The sequence below is a fragment of the Lycorma delicatula genome, chromosome 2 (genome assembly GCF_047948215.1).
Source record: "Lycorma delicatula isolate Av1 chromosome 2, ASM4794821v1, whole genome shotgun sequence".
Taxonomy (NCBI): domain Eukaryota; kingdom Metazoa; phylum Arthropoda; class Insecta; order Hemiptera; family Fulgoridae; genus Lycorma; species Lycorma delicatula.
In genome coordinates this window covers 7,846,522-7,867,864 of record NC_134456.1, presented here as the reverse complement: position 1 = coordinate 7,867,864, position 21,343 = coordinate 7,846,522, and the positions used below count along the sequence as shown (strand labels likewise).

At 31.4% G+C, this 21,343-nt stretch overlaps 1 protein-coding gene and 1 non-coding gene across 2 annotated transcripts in view; one reads left to right on the top strand and one right to left on the bottom strand.

Moving 5' to 3' along the window:
- Positions 1–3,808: 3,808 nt before the first annotated feature.
- On the bottom strand, positions 3,809–3,879 carry TRNAG-GCC (transfer RNA glycine (anticodon GCC)). The gene has a single exon. It is a non-coding gene; the product is annotated as a tRNA-Gly (tRNA).
- Positions 3,880–4,619: 740 nt separating this feature from the next.
- LOC142320459 (protein inturned-like) overlaps positions 4,620–21,343 on the top strand; it is a 79,801-nt gene continuing 63,077 nt past the window's right edge. The window contains exons 1-4 of the mRNA XM_075358251.1: positions 4,620–4,931; positions 7,704–7,867; positions 11,946–12,124; positions 14,095–14,272. Coding sequence (XP_075214366.1) covers positions 4,753–4,931; positions 7,704–7,867; positions 11,946–12,124; positions 14,095–14,272 — 700 coding nt within the window. The 5' untranslated portion in view covers positions 4,620–4,752. The remainder of the gene's footprint in view (positions 4,932–7,703; positions 7,868–11,945; positions 12,125–14,094; positions 14,273–21,343) is intronic.

Below are 21,343 nucleotides of genomic sequence, written 5' to 3'. Positions count from 1 at the left end.
AAACTGCTTTAACTAAATTAGCAAATTAAACTCACCCATTCCACATTTAAACAAATACAAGAGACGTAGTTATTGTATAGTTGGCTATTCATTATTTCTTTTTTTTAGGTTTATATTCATCAAAATTTGGAATTATTATTAACACGCCGACCTCTGTGGTGAAGTAGTGGGCCTCTATCTCTCATCCGAAAGATTCTGAATTCAAATACCGGTAGATTCGGTATTTTTTCATGCGCTAAAAATTTAATTTATCAACAAAAAAAAAAATGGTTACCGTAATTAAATGTTGACCTCGTTACCAAAGAGGGAGAGATTAAAAAAGATCCAAAATGTTAGTAAACCTTTGATCCCCATGATCAAATGAGCTTTTTAGCTGAAAAATTATGCTGTAATAAAAATATAATTAAGAAAAAAGTAAAATTTTTAGTAAAAGATTTCGGATTTTAGTTGAAGCCTTTAACCAAGTGATCAAGTTTTCTCATTAAAATTATGCTGTATTTAGATTATAACTTATAAAAAAAACAGAAATATATTGATCCCATTTGATTCGCTTATTTGACAGTTACTTCTTACGAGGTGTGGCTATAAAAAAAAACCGGATTAATACTATGAAAAATCTTTATTTATTTTTTTATTTTTCCCAATTTTAACATTATCTCTTTCAATACACTCCCCTCCACGATCCCTACACCCGCTCTAAGCGAATTTTCCATTGGTTAAAGCAGTGTTTTAAGGCATTTTCAGAAAACATGTTCATGGTCTCCGTTGGTTTTTCTTTCACAACTATCTCAAATTTCGTTCCTTTCGGTGCTGATTTCATCTTGGAGAACAGAAAAAAGGCCACATGGGGCAACGTCCGGTGAATATGGTGGATGTTCCAACACAGGGATCCCATGCTTGGTCAATAACGTCTTGAAAGACGATGCAGTATAGGCCGAAGCGTTGTCCTGATGAAGAATCCGTGACTTTTTTTCCACAATTCCGGTCGCTTTCTACTTACTCGTTCACGGAGAGTAGTTAGAACCTCAAGGTAGTATTGCTAATTCACAGTTTGACCTTCATGTACCGAATTTACGTACACAACCCCGTGGATGCCGAAAAACATGGTCGTCCTGGAGGTGGGTCATCGTCAATTTTTTCTCGTTCCTCTGTAAACCGTTTAAATCACTCAAAAACCTGAGTACGTGATAAAAATTCATCACCGTATACTTCTTTTAACGAAGAGTGAGTTTGTGTGGTGGATTTTCCGAGTTTCACAGAAATTTCTCATTAACGCGTTGTTCTTTTAAAACACTTAACATTATTTTGTCGGGCTGCAGCTGCAAGATGCGATGTGAACGAATGCCACTGCTTGACTAAGTCGATATTGCGGCAGTAATGCAGAGAGGGGATGTCACTTGACTCGGCCGTGTGACGTTTGACCTTCACGCACGCACTGTTTGTCTGTTGATCCATAAGTCCAATTTTTTTTTCCATGTTTCGTATATCATTCCTAATAACAGCCACAACTTGAAAGATAGATACAATATCAGAAATTATAAAAAATTCTTTTTACTTCCTTGTACGAAGTAAAGCAAGTTTTGTGATGGCGAAAAATTTCGGTTTTCAGATTTCAATGGAAATATCCATTTTGACCATCCCTGAATTCATTTCAACTAGTTTCGTGACGTCTGTACGTATATATCTCGCATAACTCAAAAACGATTAGCCGTAGGATGTTGAAATTTTGGATTTATGACTTTTGTAAAATCTAGTTGTGGCACCTCCCCTTTTGATTGCAATCGACTGGACCAAAAGTGTCAAAAAAAGCCGAAAATCCAAAAAGTTTGAATTTTGAACTTTTTGTTAACTGCAGTAATAAGGCCTCATTGAGAGCTTTTCAACGATATATATAAGTGGTAATTACTTTCATTGGTTCCAGAGTTATAGCCAAATAAAATTTTAATTAATGAAATATTTGGATCTTATAAGAGGAAGGCACATCGGTTCAAATCCGACTTCATCTCCTTTTTTTAACATTTTTTTAATCTAAAAATATCGATTTATTGATAAGTATTAACCTCTGATTGTAAAAAAATTACAATAAATAATAATAATTCAGTAATGACAAGAAAAAAAAAATATCAGAAGTTATTAATGAAATAAAATTTTATTTACTTTTCGTTTAAAATAAATGTATGCAAGGATCAAATTTAATAGGTAATTTATAGGTGTACAAGGAAGTTATGAGGTGTTCAAATCAGATTTAAAAAAAAAAAAAGTTGCCATTTCGTTTACATTAATATTTGGTACAGTTGGATTTTTATATCTTGAAAATTAAAGTATAAAAAATTTACATTTTACGTACAGGTCCCTTATTTCAGCTTCCTTTCTTTTAGCTTAAACTTTTTTATTGGAATTATTGTTCATTTCAACAACTCGACTCGATTCGGAGCAATGTCAGTCAACAAGACTGATAGGGTTCGAAATCAGGCCGAAGTTTAAAAATATATAGTTAAATATTTGTGCCAAATTTCGATTTTTTTGGTTGACGGATTTTCAAGATATAAGGGAAATATATTTATAAATAATATTAAATATCCCCTCACCCGTAAATCCGATCGATTAAAAAATCTGTAATTTTAAATAACGTAATAAGTATTTTTATCATACTAAATCTCAATTTTCTATGACCATCTCAAAAAGTCATATGTTATTTCCCGATTATCCAAACTTTCATTCATAGACTAAACCTTTTTTTCTTTTGTTTGTTTTACCTCCGGGTCCGCAGTCAAGCAATTCATTCCGCAGAGGATGAGTTGAATGTTTTGTAGCGTGTGTGAAAAATGCCATGCCTGACCGGGATTCGAACCCGGGACCTCCGGGTTCGAATCAGGTTTAGTCATAGACTAAACGTAAACTCTACGCTACTACTCTACTAGTAGAGTATATTTAAGTTGAGTATTTAAGTAGAATATTGAGTATTATTATTATTATTATTATTATTATTATTATTATTATTATTATTATTATTATTATTATTATTATTATTATTACCAATAATAATAAAAGATTTATTTATTTAATATCGTTAATTTATAACCAAGTTCATTCATTCCTCATATTCACTGACTTCATTGTAATATAATCATTTTGCTTAATACCTTTTGTATATTCATACATTTTCTTCGTTAAAATACATTTGTAAATAACAGATAAATATTCAAATTACAGAAATGAGAATCTGCATTGGCTAGTGGCTAAACAATAATTGACCAAGTACGTAAAACGTAATAATGAAATAAGTAAAGTAATAAACCATCGCTGCTTACGACAATGAATAAACATGTAAAAATTGCTCTAATTTACTACGCAAACTCCTTCTGCAGTGTTATTGGTGACACCGGAAAAAAGCTTAATTCTTATTGGATATTAATAGCTGCTGCGTACCAATACGATCTATGATGTGTGTCGTTTACAGTTAGAAAACAGGATTCGTTCATTGATCTATCGAAAAGTTAATATTTATTCGGAAATTAATTACTCTACGTGTGTAATACAATGATAACATAAATGTGATGTAGAATTGACAACCGGATTATGACAAATAGATGTTACCTGTAGTCGCAAACAGTAAACGAAAATCTCACTGTTGGAAATATTAGTATTTCAAACAGGAATGTACCAAAAAATGTTTGTTTGATAAATATTATACATACAAAACTCCTTCTTTCAGTTTTCATAGAAAGACAAAATAACAAAAATTTATTTTTTATAAAATACAATTTCTAACTGAAAAGTCTAAAAAAAGTCGGCGTATTTAAAAAATTGCATCGGCCGGGAATCGAACCCGGGTCGCCCGCGTGGCAGGCGAGCATTCTACCACTGAACCACCGATGCTTGCGAACACCGCTGTTTTAAATAGCTTTATATACTATAAGTAGCAATGCAAATAATAATTCTTTATTTTAATAATCTGATAGTATTTAAATATTATTCATTCTACTTCTGCAGTTATATTAAAAAAAGTGTGAGAAGTAAATGAATGAGAAAAAAGAATATTTTTGTACCTTAAGGCATCCGATATTTTCAATGATTTAAGTTACTAACAATATTTGTATTCGATGCAGAAGTACGATGTTATAGCAACACACCCACTAAAAATTACCAGGAGATAATTAGTAGACACTTTTTTATTTTATTTACTTCACATTGTAATTTATGATAATATTAAAAAATGTAGATTTTTACTATTACGTAACTGAAAATTACGGTATCTGAAATAACCAAAAAGAAAATAATAGTGCATTAGTATATTACGTTTATGGAATGAAAATCTTAATTTCCTAGGGTTGAAAAGCGTTTGAGATGTTAAAAAGCACAATTTTCTCGCAAGGGACCACAAAACCGCTTGCTGTCCATTCATTAAGTTATTCGCTTTTATATTCATTAAGTTATTTTGAAAATTTCACACTAATTCTTTTTTTATGTTGGTACAAAATATTTGACGACTTGTGTGAAATATGTGTTTGTAAACAAATCTTGAACAGTGTTTTTGTTTTTAATATAATTAAAATCTATTCTATTCTGTGAAAATGTATTCTATTTTATATCCACCTCTGTTTTATTTAAATTGGGTCTATACGCAATGATGTATAATATGAAATATTGTAATGTAGGTTATGAAATTTCGATTAAAAATTGAATATTTTATTTATTAACCTAAACGATTTTTTAAGTTTATAATTATAGTCTTTACTATTTCTTTAAATTATGGATGATTACGGTGAACATCAGGCCTTACTCACGACAGAATTAAATACCGAAAATTGTATTCTTCGCTATAGATTAACCAACAGGGATGATGATTCGCGTAGTGAAGATGATTCTTGTCAGTCTGATGAGTGGTGGTCGGATTCTTCCAGTTGCAGCTCTTGCGATTCTGATGTTTGGTTAGTAGGCTACATATGTAAAAACATAAGAATACGTAATATATTTTAGAGTTCTGTTATGGTTTCACTTCATACATGTTTTGAAAAGATAATAATGAAACCACTGAACTTTTTTTAATCATAGTTTTTATCTGTAAATAAACATTCTGTTAATTTTTTTTTAAATAGTTAATTTCTAACAATCTTTTTTTTTTTTAATTTTTGGTTGCAGTTACTTGTGCAGCTTCAACCTCTTAGATGACATGTGCAAAATGTTACATAAATTTATTCTAATCTATTCATAATTTAGATCATGTCATATAAGATAAATTATAAATATAAAATCAGATTATAAGATAAAAAATAGCTGTGTTTAAAGTCAGTATTAATTATTTAAATATAAACATGTGAAACATGTTGAAGCTGCTATTCAGTGTTTTTTTGAGGACTTATTTATGTACATGTTGAACAAGATGTTTTGAATAACAAAGTTTTTTATTTTGTTTTTAATAGTATTATTTAAATATTCATCAACTGATTAATAACATTGAACTGAACTGAAAAAGAAAATCTTTTAAATGTATTTTAAGTAAATTAGTGGGAATATCTTTAAAATTCTTCAGCTATTATAGAAAATGGCAGTAGACCATAATAAGGGCCTTTTTCAAGCTGAAGTATTGATTTCAGTGTATTGTTTGTGTTCCATTGGTTTGGTAAAGTTGGATATTGTTATTTTTTAAGAAACTGTGACCATTCTTTTTAGCAAAGATTGCACTTACATAAATATAACCGTAAGGATAAATTTACATGTTTAATTTTCTAAATACAGGTGTATACAATTCATACTTGTTGGTACCAAACAATGCTTTTTGTATCTTAAAAGCCCATTCTAATTTTTTGAGTGAACCCTAAGAGATGATATTATAGTTTATACAACAATATTTGTAGGCATAATTAATATTTAATCATACATTTAATAAACTTGATGACAAATCTTAATAATCAAGAGAAATCTGGTCTTGATGACAATTTTAATTTCTCATTTAGGTGCTTCAGAGCAAAACAATATGGTTTGATTTTGTTGCAAACAAATTGAACTGGATCATCCCATGAAAACTTGTAAGCAACTCCTCTGATACCACAGCTTTTAAGTTTTTTATCAGTAAAATATGTTAAATATTAGCTTGAAAATGCCTAATGTAAGAAAATACTCAATTACTATAATTAAAAGTCACGTCTTTATTTATAAATTGAATATAAAATATATTCAATTATATAGGCTGCAATTTTCTAAACTGAAATTATAATGTAAGGGTCCAGTTGAAGCTATACATCAATGTTTACAAATATTTTATTTATTATATTCAAATGACAATGATAGAAACAAAAATAATAGTTAATACAATGAATTTTTATTTACAATAGATGCTCAATATGGCCACCAGTTGCTTTAAGGATATCTGTACTAATTTGAAGGTATACTCCAAAGCATATACATGAAATTATAGAAAGAATCTATCAGTGCTCTACAACTACTACTAGAGATTTCTGCATGTTGTACCAATTTTGTAATAGATTTTTTTTAAATTTGAGCCATGCAGTCATAAATATCATCTAACCCTTTTTCTCTGTCAGAATAGATGATCTTCCAGATTTGGATACATCTTTGATAGATCCATTTCTCAAAAATTATCGATCAGGTCTCATACAGCATTATAATGTGGTACATTGATGTTTGGAAACTTTTGATGAAGCATTTCCTTCATGTGTTGTGTGTACTCACCACGACAACAGTACAAATTTTCAACCAGTGAATGAAAGCTTCAAGATTTAAAATCATTGTCATACACTAAAAACAAAAGAGTAAACAGCTTTAATGGTTGTGGAAATAAAAATGATTGACAAACACTGAAACATGGAAATCAGCTACAAACAAAGTCAGCAGTTAGTTTCACTGCTAACATTGTCAAAAAACAAGTTAAATTGTATTTAATTGGTTGAGATTCAGATGTTTTTGTAGGTGCACAGTTTCATTTAGGACACCCAGTATATTTATCTCCAGAAGTTACATCTTTCTTTTTATAAATTTAGATTTATGCAATAGAAATAGGATGTTATGTATTTTTTACTTTATTCTTTGTATATTTTACGTACTTTAATGATTTTTAATTTGGAGTAAATTAGAATAATCTCATTAAAAAAGTGAATCTCATTTTACTATAAATGTGGTTGCCCAGTTAAATTCTGAAAGTTTTTAATATGAATCTATTCATAATAACATCAGGGGCTCTGTTATTCATTAAATTGTTCATTTTGGTTTTTCATTGTTTGATAATTATATGGTCTGTTGTGTACATTACGTATGGTTATTTTATCTCTAAATGTTTTTCATACAGTTTCATATACATTTGACATACATTGTATGTTGTCTGATGACATCAAACAATAAATATCCATCCATTATACAGTTCAGTTTTTCTTCAACGAACAATTGTTTTTTTGTTACTTGCTAAATCTAAATGAAATTTATTTTGAAATATTAACAAAAAAAAGAGCATTGATTCTTGGTTTTATAAATCAGGCATTTTTTTTTTATTACTTTCTCCGAAAAATTTAACAAGAAGCAGACATATTATAAAGCAGTCATATATATGTAAGTATTTGCTTGATTTTAAATTGAAAATTATGATAAAAATGTATTGCATCAAAAGAACTGAAAAAAGGTCTTGTATTAAAAAGATTTTATTGTTTTAAATTTTAGTATAAATGTTTTATGCATAAATTTTGTTACAGTTCTGTAGCAGATTGGCAATCTGAAGTAAATACTTTAGGTGAATTAATGTACATTGAGTCAATGACAGAGTTAGATACTAATAGTTGCAGTAATAATAACAGTGAAACACAATTTCAACAAGAGCAAAGTCCTACTGAAGTAAAAGCAAAGAAAACAACTCAAAGTAACTATACAGTTTGTTTCTTGTTTTAATTCTTTTGTTCTTAGTTTATAAAACAGATTTTTGTGATTGATTAAGTAGAGGTATTGACTTAATATTAATAACAAATTTAATTTCTTAAGAAAATAACATTTAAAAAAGTTTAGCAGTTCATTATAAAGCAAAGCAAAAATGAGATTAAAATTTATCTGCATAATGGGGTTTTGGAAGCTATGAACGCAACCCTTTTCCGCCATCGCTGGTGTGTGGGGTATGTGTGTGTGTATATATATGAGTAATAGAGAAAGATAACAATTGATGCGAAGAAACACCCAGATTTTATTCCAATTTATCCCTTTCCTTCCCCCGGACGAATAATCTTCATTTCAGGCTAAACTCTTGCATGGCCTAGCTGTACATATATATTGATGTAACTGGCATATTCGGAAAGTAAATACAATTAGGTTATTAACCCCTTAATGGTTCTTTATTTTAGCGGAAAATCACATTATTATGCCCCATTGTTTTCACCCTACCTTTATTATTTTGCCCATTTTTTTTCTTATATATTTTACCTATGCAATGAAATAAGACAAAAAACTAATTTAAGGACCTATTATGTACTTTTCTTATCATGCACTGTATAAAATAATATTTAAACTTCAATTTTATCACTATCATTTACATGTGTGTTATTTGTAAATAAATATCACTTAAAGTTCCTAATTGTTATATCAATAATATTGTAAAACACTAATAAGTAATTAATATAATATGAAGATAGTTTACTCACATAAACAATTACTAAAGTTGGGTTATTGTAAACAACTCTGTTATTTCTTATTTACATATGGTCATATCCATAGACACAAACAGTTGGAAATGAAATATGACTGAAAATTACACGAAAATAATAGTATGAGGGTGAATCAAATATAAACTGGAATCTTTGTTGTCATTGATGCATGGCTAATGGAAAGGGGTGTGGCTTCTCAATGTTGTACATAGGGATGTGTGGAGGGTGTCCCACTCTTAGAAAGCCAGCTCACTACTTTTTTCTAGTCAGTATCACAATGTCAGAGCAGGAGGTATCATCGCGCATTGTACCATGTATTATTAAATTCCTCAGAGCAGAGGGTGTGAAACCATCTGAAATTTTGATAAGACTTCAGGGACAACACACTTACAAGACTCAAGTGTATGATTGGCATAAGTAGTTTTCGGAATGACGAGAACCAATTAAAAATGAAGGTCACCAACATCACCCAAGGACAAGTGCTGCTGCTGAAGACATTCTCATGGTTCATCACTTTATCAAGGATGACCGTCGATTAACAATTGCAGAAATTGCTTCTGAGATCGGAATAAGCTACGGCAGTGCTCAGGTAATCATTACTGGCGATCTTGAATTTAAAAAAGTAGCAACCTGATAGGTCACTCATCTTCTCACCGAAGGTCAAAAGCTTTATCAGCTAGAGGTGTGCCAGCAGTAGTTGAGTTGTTACCAAGGTGAAGCATTGAATCATGATCTCAATGTCACTCATCTTCTCACCGAAGGTCAGAAGCTTTATCAGCTAGAGGTGTGCCAGCGGTAGCTGAGTTGTTACCAAGGTGAAGCATTGAATCATGATCTCAATGAAACTTGGGTGCACCATTACACCCCAGAATCAAAACAGGCAAGTATGGAGTGGTGATAAAAGGGAGAAATTGCATGCATTAAGCCAAAACTTGACTATCAGGTGGAAAGGTTCTGGCCACAGTATTTTTTCAAAGGAATTTTGCATGTTCATTTACTCCATGAATGACATATAGTGAATTCTGCATATTACTGCCAACTTTTAGACAAAGCAAAACTCACATACCGTCAAAAAAGACATCAGTTTCAAATCTGAGACGTCATTCTGCTTCATGACAATGCTTAGCCCCATACTGCAGCACAAATCCAAGAAAAAATTGCGTCCTTACACTGGAGTACCCTGCATACACTCCAGTCTTGTTGTCCTGCGATTATGATTTGTTTGGGTCACTAAAAGAAGCACTTGGAGACAGAAATTTATAAAGACAATACTGCTGTTGAAGTGTTGGTGCACAATTGGTTGATGTCATGGCCACCTTCATTTTACGATTGTGGGATCATAAGCTACCTATATGCTGGGAAAAATGTGTTTCCAAAAGAGGAAATTATATAGAAAAATAATATTGTATTTTTATTATCCTTCAATAAATTATGAAACAAAAATTCTGGTTTATATTTGATTTCTCTCATAAAATTATGAAAATGATAAAAGAAAGCAATAAATAACACAAATAAATAATAAAATCAACTCATACACAACTTAAGAAACAATCAAAACACTGAAAATAAATATATAGTAACAGCTGTTCAGGAGGATCAAAACAAGACATATAGAATAGAAAACTGATATGTTACTAGCACTTTACTGTTAAATTAGAGTAAAAATGGAACTAGACTCACACACATTGTAGTACTTCAACAAAAAAAAACAGTAAAACAGGTCAATTTATAATGATGAATTATTTTGTCAAGAGGGATTTTTCAGCAAAAACGTGAATGACCAAGTTATTTTATCAAGGTAGTTAATGATAAATTATCTGATCAAAAAGCAGTAAGGGGTTAAAAAATGACAGTTTATTTTTAAACTACATTATTATTATTTTAGCAAAAAAAAGTCATTGCTACTTTTCAACATTTTTTTCTACCAATGTTATGAATTTATTGTTGCATGGATCCATTTTCTGAATATTATCTTGTAAAATTATGCTCTTTGAGTTGAAGCTGCAGAGTTCTTTTATCATTGTTATCATATTGCTTACCGGCAAGGAAGCGCTCAATTGCAGTCACTTGTTTAATCTGGATTATGTAAGAAATTATGCAATTGTTGTTAGTAGTAGTGAATTCTTGGGTTCATGAAGCAGCTCGAATGTTCAATAATTTAAACTATCTGTGCTCACAAGTGTTATCCATTTATAAATTCCACAAAATTATTATTGATAGTCATCCACTTTTTGCCTCATTATACCACATTTATTTGCCCTTTGTTAAATACTTTATCCATTTTCTAACCAATTACATCTCATTGCATTTTCTCTTAAATAAATGGATAACAGCCTGTTTACAAAGTTACCCTTCACTTGTCTAAACCATGTAAAATGTACAAAATAAACTGTAAATAAAAATTAACTTTTCCGTAATGATGTTTGTTACAAGCAAAAGTATAAAGAGCTCAACACTGAACCACACGGAGATGAGTCATATACTCTTAATAGTCAGATTTTGAAACTACATTCTTTCTGAACATGTTTTGTATAAATTGTGAACATAAAAAAAGTTAGAAGTATGCTATTCTGTATAAAATATATATGTTTTTGTTGAGAGCTGTAACCTAATAATTATAAATGGTCTGATCAAATCACAGTTCACTTCTCTATCTAGCATACCCTTTCTTAAAAATAAAGCATCCCACTATAGTATTTATATTCTTCTCCAATTTTTGTAAGAAAGTGAGAAGTGAGGTGGTCTGACTTTGACTTCTTTACTGGGACAAAAATGTTGTTGCAACACATCAAGTCTACTAAAATAAAATTTTTAGTCCTGCTAGTAAATATATTCATTGTGTTCACAATAGGAATTGACTATACAGTGATTATCATGATGGCTTTCAGAAAAAGTGATTGATTAGTGCCTGTTGTACCTCAGGAGCACTTCATCTGTCACCGCTATAAGAAAACTGAAACAGATAGTCTAAAACAAAATAATATACTACCTCTTTGTATTGATATTCAAGGCACCCTCATCTAAATTAATTTTCCAGCCTTTGCTAGGAAAGTTGTAAGACTCTTGCCAGTATTTTCAGAATGAGAAGCTGTTAAATAATAACTTCTTCATGATTAAGAGGTTTACACTATTTATTAAGTTGACAATTTTATTTTTAGACCTCTTCAAAGTAATTTGCACTTTGTAATTGTTGAAATAAATTTTTTCACCTTCCATAAAAAATGATTTGATAAATTATGTACAATATCAGTTCACCTTTAGATATAGAATATTGTAATGCTGGTTTTGTTTGTTTATCTTATACAGGTAAATTGATTAGACTAATTAGAAGACGAAACAGTGGTGCAAGACATAGTACAAGGAGGAAATTGTTAGATGTAAAAGATAAAACTGTTGCTGGTAATGTTGGAATTTTACCTTCTAATGAATCATCTACAAATTCGTCCGGTATCATCAATAATAGGGTTTCCTTTAGTGACTGGCAGGTACAATTAATGATAATACAAAAATAATTACTGAAAATATTACTAATCACTATCTTTTTTATTATTTCTAAATTTTTTATTGTTAAACTATTAATCCTTTCCGTGTGTGTTTGAGTATTTTAAAATAATTTTTCTTCATTCTGTATGAATGTGAACATGTGGAATTAGCCGGCAGTCATACCTAGTTGGAGATTTGTTGGAGACCATTAGCTGATAAAACTTGATTAGCAAGTGCGAGTCAGATTGTTCATATATCATAGATTCAATTGGTTTGTTAGTTGATGATTGACAGGCTACTTTTTATCAATCTGTTGTTTGTTTGTCCATGACAGTGAAAATAAACATAATTTTTTAGAAATGAGAACAGGAAAAGTTTACTTGAATTAAATTTGAAGGAATAAATGAGAGAAATGATAAATAACAATAAACAATCTTTGCAGTTATGAATTACACTAGATTTTGAGTTCTTAATACTGCCAAAATATCTACCATAAGTTACAAAAAATTATATTGGTTTAATAATGAGCCTACTAATAGGCCTATAAATGAAAAAAGGAAAGTTAAGTGGTGGCTTTGTTAGTTTTAATGAATTCTCTGCAAATGTTCATGATGAAGAGAGAATTGGGAGGTTTCAGATTAAGGTTTCAAATGTATAAATGTTAAAGCTTTGGCTAGACCTTACAGTTAGCAGTCTTGCTATAGAATTTTTAGATATTTTATAGAGTACTATTGCCAATGTTTAATGAAAAACTTTATTGTAAAAGCATCGAAGGTGGATTCTGAAAATGTTGACAGACACATAAACAATCCAAATAGGACAACTAAACATGGATTTTTAGAATATTACATTGCCCTGTTGTATAAAGGTAGTGTATATAATACAGTCTTTCTTGATATAATACAGTCGCTCTTCTAGCTATGACATATGTAAAGCACCTGAAATTGAAGAAAGTAATGTTATATACCATGTAAATAAATAAATCTTCTTTTTTACTGATTAGTACATAATAATACATTATATAGATCACGTCAAGAATGGATCTACTCCACATAGACAAAAAAAGGTATGGCCCTGCTTTTTCCCTGGGTGGGTTAGAAGCTCGTGATTTACTTCTTGGTAACAAGACATTACTTTTCTAACAAATATTTTGACTGGATCTGTACCTGATTCCAGACATTTCACACAACTCCTAAGTTGTTGGAAAATGAGTTCACAAACCTTTTTAGATATTTCAATGTTTTGTTGATTAGCCATCTTAAGTAGTCCTTATTTTTCACTGAAGATGTACTGGTCTTGATTTTGTAAGCCACTTAAAAATCTTTGTTCAACATAAATGTTGTTCTGTAGAAGCCTGAAAAGCACTCCTAATGTATTTGTAAACAGTTTACTGAGTTTCATTCAAAATTTAATCCAAGCAAATTTAATTTATCACCTATCACAGATCGGTACTAATGTGAGTTATCAGTGGTACATTGTGACTGAACATATTTTCATAATGATACCACATGGAAGGTTGATTGAGCGTGTTTAGGAGTAATTGAATAATAAAGTGGACTTTCAATTTTCCATTCGGCTTTGTTGTACAGTTCTTGAAAGGGTATTTAGTAACTTTTTCATACAACCTCATACTATTACAGCACACAGCATACCATCTGGAACTGTAGATCATATGCAGTGGTGTTTTTATGTATTTATTTATTTTTTTAGTACAGTTAAATATGAATGTACATATTAAAAAAAAAATCAAATTTCCGTTTAGATTTAATATTGAAGGAAAATTTTTCTCTTTGTGTTTTTAAGATACATTGCTAAGTTATTTGTCTTTTTATGTTTATCATTTAAATTGTTTTCATTAAAAGTGAACATTAAAAAAAACTTTTTTTTAAATTTTAATACTGACTTGTTTTGTTATCTTTTAAATGATTAGTTTTTTGTATGTAATTAAAATTTAATGGTGTTTGTATGTCAGGAAACTGAAGTGAGAACAGTGCAATTTAAAGTTGTAGGAGAAAATTTAGGACGTCGAGCTACATTATGTGAATCTTTATTAGGTCTTATTATAACTACATTTTCTGATAAAACAAACATTATGATTGGTGGTATTGTACCTAATACAGAGGCTGCTAAACTTCAAAGTATTAAAATAGGTGGGTAATATCATTTTTGTTTTTTCTGTGAAATTTTACAAAATAAATGAATTGTAAGTTATTATAGTTGGCATTTTCTTTATTGTTGGCAGTCCAACAACAATCGGCCAGCATATTAGAATTCCATTCGCCTTGATACCTCTTTTCTATAGCTGAAATCTCCTGATGAAAGTGTTCCCCATGCTCATCGCTCACTGCGCCAAGATTTTCTGGGAAGAAATCTAGGTGCAAGTGCAGGAAGTGTACTTTTAACGATATATCTCAACACAAATTTTTATAAGATTGTTGATAATATCATGGTAATCTTCCGTCTTTCGATTTCCCAAAAAATCTGAGTAACATATTTGAATGCTTGCCAAACTGCTTTCTTCAGTGGATTCAATAGTTCCTCAAACTTTTCATCATGCATAGTGATCGTATTTGTGGACCCACAAATTTTCCTTCTTTAATTTTTGCATCACTAATTTTAGGAAACTTCTGTTTTAAGTACATGAAACCAGGAGTATTGTCCATGATCTTGACAAACTTCTTCGTTAATGTAACAGAGGAAATTCGTTCATGTGTAATGGAGGTTGATACACATTTTTAGGATTACATAATGGATTATATTTCACCATTTTTCTGTCCTGGAATGAGTGATTCACGTTTAGGCCATTCTTTTCTAATGAAATGGTTTTTTCTGTCCCTATTATTCCATTCACACAAAAAACTATAGTACTTTGTGTAACCAATCTGCAGACCAAGAATAAGTGCAATTACCTTCAAATCACCATAAGTATTCCATTCATACCCTGTATATTGAAGCTTTTCCAATATAAGTTTAAAGTTTTGCAGTTTCTCCCTTTTTTCACCACGCCATACTTGCCAGTTTTGATTCCGGGGTGTAATGGTACACCCAAGTTTAATCGCAGTTCATGATTTGATGAAAAAAATTTTCCTTCAGTTTGGTAATGACTCAACAACCACTGGCACACCTCTAGCTGATAGAGCTTTTTACCTTCAGTGAGAAGACAAAGGACCCATCATGCTGCCACTATTTTAAATTCAAGATAATTCAGGCCAGTAATAATTGCCTGAGCTCTGCCGTAGCTTATTTCGATCTCAGAAACAGTTGTTAATCAACAGTCGTCCTCGATAAGGTGACAAACCATGAGAACGTTTTCAGCATTAGCACTTGTCCTTGGGCGATGGTGACCTTCATTTTTAATTGGTTCTCATCCTTCTGTAAACCTCTTATGCCAATCATACACTTGAGTCTTTTTAACTGTGTTGTTCATGAACTGTGCCTGAAGTCTTTTCAAAATTTCTGATGGTTTCACACCCCCTGCCATGAGAAATTTTATAAATAATACATTGCACAACGCGCAATAATACCTCCTGCTCTGACATTGTGGTACTGACTAGAAAAAAATGATGAGCTGACTTTTTAAGAGTGGGATCCCCTCCACGCATCCCTACTACAACAGTGAGAAGCCACGGCCCTCTTCATTAGCTGTGCGCCACCGACAACAAAAATTCTGGTTTATATTTAATTCACCTTTGTAATTCAAACCAAAGTATTGTGGTGTATTGTCATATGGCCAAATAAAACAAACTTTAAAAAAACTACTTGTACTACTTGTACATGTATAACATCTACTGACTGATGAACATGATAAACTTAGCATAGCTAAGTATCTACAGTCATCCTACTGACAAAGAAATAAGGTCCAATTATTGCACAATACCAAATTCTACCCTATCTATAGGACCTAACAAATTTTATTCTTACTGAATGAAACTATTATTACTCTGGTAAACTTAATGAAATGGTCATCATGCCTATTTAAAATGTAGCCTCATCTGTCCCCAATATCTCTGTTTTAATGAACTCACTATCTCCTTCAAGACAGATCACAATCATACAAAATGTATGAATTAAAAAAAAAAAACGCCCTTGTTGCAGTGCATGGAATAGTCATTTATTTATTGTACTAAGTTACTATTTTTAGAAGAAAGCAAAGCATAATATATAAATAGAATTACAGGATTATAAATAATTTCTTTTTGTGCATGTTTTTATAGTGAAATTTATTTTCTGTAAGTTTAATTTTTTATCAGTTTTATATTAATTATTTATTTTTTTAACATAAAACCAACATAATAAATTAATTATTTGTGAATTATTTATTTTCTATTATTACTTAGCTGTGAGGGCGTAATGTTTAGGATCAGACTTTGTAACTTTTCTCCAAAGTAACAACTTTAACAAAAGAATCAGATTGAGACTCCATAAGGTGTGCCTGGATATATCCGGAACAAATAGGAGACATTTTTCTGGTGAACTAAATCTAAACAAACTTCACAGCTTATTTATCATCAAATCACACCTCACTAGATCACATCTAGAGTTGCAGCTCGGGACTTGGTCTCACCACAGGTGACCCCTTGATAGTCAACCATGAAAGAACTTTAAAGGAATACTCCATCGGCTGAACCAAGCAATACCAGAGTTCAGATAAGGTAGCATTCGGATACGGTGGGCTGTCGCTTAGAAGATAACATGCGATTGAAAGCATTGGAATGCCCCAACCCTACACACATGAACAAGAAATATACAGAGTCTAAAATCAAACCAAAGCAGATCAGCTACATTTCCACGTACAATGTAAACTCGTTCATGCAGACTGATAAACTAAAAATAATAACTGGCCTAATGGACCAACATAAAATTCTTATCATGGGTCTACAGGAAATAAGAAACACTGAGCAGGATGCCATGGAATCTCAAGGATATAGATTCTACAAAGGTATACCTGAGAAGAGAGTGATGAAAAATATCCTACAGTTTGGTACAGGCTTTTTAGTTAGCCTAAAATAATAAATTCCATATAAGTATTCTAGTCACAATTCCCAAGAACCCTAAACTCACCCTAAAAGTATCTAATAAAATCTACACTATAATAAATGCCTATGCAGCATCCACTAACAATGAAAAATAACTCTCCAAAAGACCATAAAGAAACAGAAAAGTTCTGGGAACTACTTGACCTGACTATAAATAACATCCCCAAAAACCATGTTAAACAACTAATCAGAGACTTAGTGCTCAACTAAGCAGAGAAAGAAGGTATGTGACATCATCAGAAAATGGCCTGCCCAAAAGAAATCAAACAAAAATGGACATACTTGTCGATTTCTGCAGAAACCGCAAACTTCAAAAACCTGAAAAGAAACCTTAAAAAGTCTGGAAACACCCCAAACTACACTAAAGGATAATGGCAACTAGACCATGTCTTCATGAACAAACCAAGGAGATATACAATGTCTTCTGAGGAGTAGACACAGGCACAGACCACTATGTAATCAAAATTAGATATACTTTCTTCCCAAAGAAAACAAAAAAACAAGCCCCTAATAGTAAAAGAAAGATGGACCCTACCCGACTAATCATGAATGAAAATTACTGAAAAAATAACAATCATGGATAAACTTGAAGATCTAGTCAACAACCTTAAACAAATCACAGAGGAATTAGCCCCAATAAAATCTCGTAGAAAAAATCAATGGTGGAACAGCGAATATGACAAAACAGTGGAAAAAAGACATCAAGCATGTCTATTTCACCAATCCCAAAACCAGAAACATCCTTCCAAAATCTAGTAAAACAAAGAAAAGACTACAACACTAAGGAGAATAAAAAGACAATACCATAAAGACACACTGAAGTCAGTAGAAGAAGAATTCAGTAAAACACAGTCGAGACTACTATAAAACCTTCAAAAATCAGTTCCAAAAATATAAACCCCCAACCCTACTAATAAAGAATGGAAAGGTAAACTGGCCTGTAACAATAAAGACAATGTGATAATCCTAGCTAAATATTTCAACAAACTCCAAAATTGTGAAGAACTGACAGAACTCCTAAACTTCAACACATACATTACCAGAAAACATTAACTTTCCCACAATAAAAGAAATCTACCAAGCACTGGTTGAGATGAAGAATTACAAAACAACAGGAGAAGATCAGACTTCTCGACGAGATCTGAAAACAAACAGGAAGATCAGCAAAAATTGCCCTTCAACAGCTTGTCAACATCTGTATCAAAGAAGAAGTACCAGAACACTGGATGACAGCCCTCATCCATTCACTACACAAATGGGACAAAACAAACCCCAACAATTAAGGGGAATCTCCCCTAGACACAACATACAAAATTCTTTCAAGAATCATCCTCAACAGGATCGGTTCACAACTCGAGAAATAACTAGGAGTATACCAGGTAGGTTTCCCTACCCTGGAGGAGCTCTCCAGACCAGATCTTGAATCTCAAACTAATAATGGATTACAACAGAAAAAGAAACAGAGACATGGTGATAACATTTATAGATTTCGAGAAAGCTTTTGACTGCATTCACAGAGAATCCCTACTAAAAATTCTAAGACACCTCGGGACTACATACCAAATTAATAAACATGATAAAACTGACCCTCACAAACACTAAGTCAAAGGTAAAATTCAGAGGCAAGCTCTCGGAACCATTTGAGATCAAAACAGAACTGCACCAGGGCAGTGAGCTCTCACCACTATTATTCAACTGCGCTGTAGAAATGGTAATGAGGGAATGACTTAAAAAATGCTTCCAAAAATAAAAATAGTCTGAAAAATCAAAACAAACTGTATTTGTTTCATCGACTTGATAGTACTACTAGCAAACAACATTGATGAAGCTAGATCATAGATATTAGAACTTCAAAACATTACAAATAAGATTAGCCTCAAAATATCATTGGAAAAGACAGAAATTATGCCCCAAAAACCAACACGATTAAAAGATGTAAACACAAACTGTAATAAAATCTCAATAGTAACCCAATTTAAATACCTCGGAGATATAATAACAAACAACCTAAATGAAAAAACCTTAATCCAAATAAGAAACAAACTAGCTAAAGCTCAAAAATTAACCTGGTACAAAGAATGCCTATCGATAAATGCAGAAATAAGACATTGCAACACAGTTTTAAAGCCAGAAGCCACTTATGCAGCAGAAACACTCTTCCACTTGAACAAACAATCAAAGACAGACAGACTGCATAAAATCAAAAGAATTGGAAGATACCTGAATCAATAAAAAATATCAGACGAGCTATTACTGATACCATACATAAGAGGAGACTAGGGTTCTTTACATGTATCATGAGGATGCTAGATTCAATACTTCTGAAGCAGCTAGTACAGTACAATCTCAACTTCAAAAACACGAAGACAGGATGCAGATGGATTAGAGAAATAAGAGAGGATCAGAAGGAAATTAGCCTTACACCAGAAGACACCACAGGTAAGGTATTAAACAAGAAAATCAAGAACAAAAACTCTCGCTTAATGCTCACAACATGAACACTAGAAAGGGCACAAAGATCGACATATGAAAAAGTACTGGGAGGACCACAAGGCCCAAACAATCACATCAGAGAGACTTGTATAATGGACTGATTAGAGTGATCCTATGCAGTCATAAAAGATAATAATAATTTAGTTGTGAAGTTGTCATTTGTTATTAATGGGGAAAAAATTGCACTCTATTCAATTGAGAAAATTTTTAATTTTGTAAGTAGCAAAGTAGGATTTGGTTTAGATTCATATTCAGTTCAACTCTTATCTGCTGCACACATAACATTTTTCAAATATGTAAGACATGTAATTTATTACTTGAGTTTGATAAGAAATCAAATGATTTTTCATTCATAATGGCACATATAGAAGCTGTACAGAAATCATAAAAAATTTCTTCAAGCAAATTAATGTTTTGCATTAAGTGAACATTTTTAGTGATCTTGTTTCTAACCTCTAGATTGATTGGTCTTTATACTTAAGATATAATGAGTGCAATGCATAACAAAATTAAAAGGCACCCTGCAAATTTGATCATATTCCATTATTTCTTTATCAGCTATGTTAAAGATTAACCATAGCCATTGTGGCTTATATGAGGTGTGATCAAAAATAAGAGAATTTTTTAATTCCACGCACTGTCTTTTCAGGAAAGTTTTTTTTCTCATGTGATGGCGGCACTGTCTGTAATGTGTATCAATATTTTCAGATATATTAAATGTATAATTCTCAATGTTGATATCCAGAATTTATAATAAGTAGTTTTAAGAAATCTGTGAAGACTTTGATGACAACCTGAATCTCTGAACATATCAACAACCAATGAAAATATCTACAAAACAGTTTGATCAGTAATCACTGAACCACTTTTAGAGAAGTCAGAAGTCACTGAAAAGGTTGGACTCTCTTATGGCTTTTGTGAAACAATTTTGAGTGACATTTTGGGTATAAAATGAGTGCCAGCAAAATTTGTTGCAAAACTGTTGAATTTTTAACAAAAGCAATATCACAGACCCATTATCAGTTGACATTGCTGATAAATCAGAATTGCTCAAGTGTGCCGTAACAGTAATGAAACATAAGTGTATGATTATGATATTAAAACAAAAGTCCAGTTATACCAAAGAAAGCTTCCTGAAGAACTAAGAAGAGAAAAAGCATGCCAATTTCATTTGAATGTTAAAGTTCTCTTTACTTCTTACTTTCAATTACAACAGCATTGTTCAATTTGAATTCTTTCCACAATGGGTTCTTATTGGTTATACGGGACTCCTACTGAAAGGTTACGTATAACTTTTGTACGCAACTCGACACAATATAATTAATACGTATAATTTATAGTATTTAATTTTTATGTTAATCAGACAAATTAGCAAGTGTAGGTTATGTTTGATTAGATTATGTTGATTCCATGTAATGACAAATCGCGTATGTATATTAACATAACCACGTAACCAAATATAACTTACGCTAACTTCGTCTAATTAATATTAAATATACAAATTATATATATTTTACCTGTTTAGGTGGCTAATAGATATGAATTTCGTGTAAGAATGCCTCAAAAGTATCGGCGCCATTTAAAACAATTGGATTTCAGTAGGGGTTCCATATAACCGATAAGTACTCCACAGTGTTATACAACCATCAAATAATATTACTTAGTGGTTTTTACACTGTATACATGAAGCAG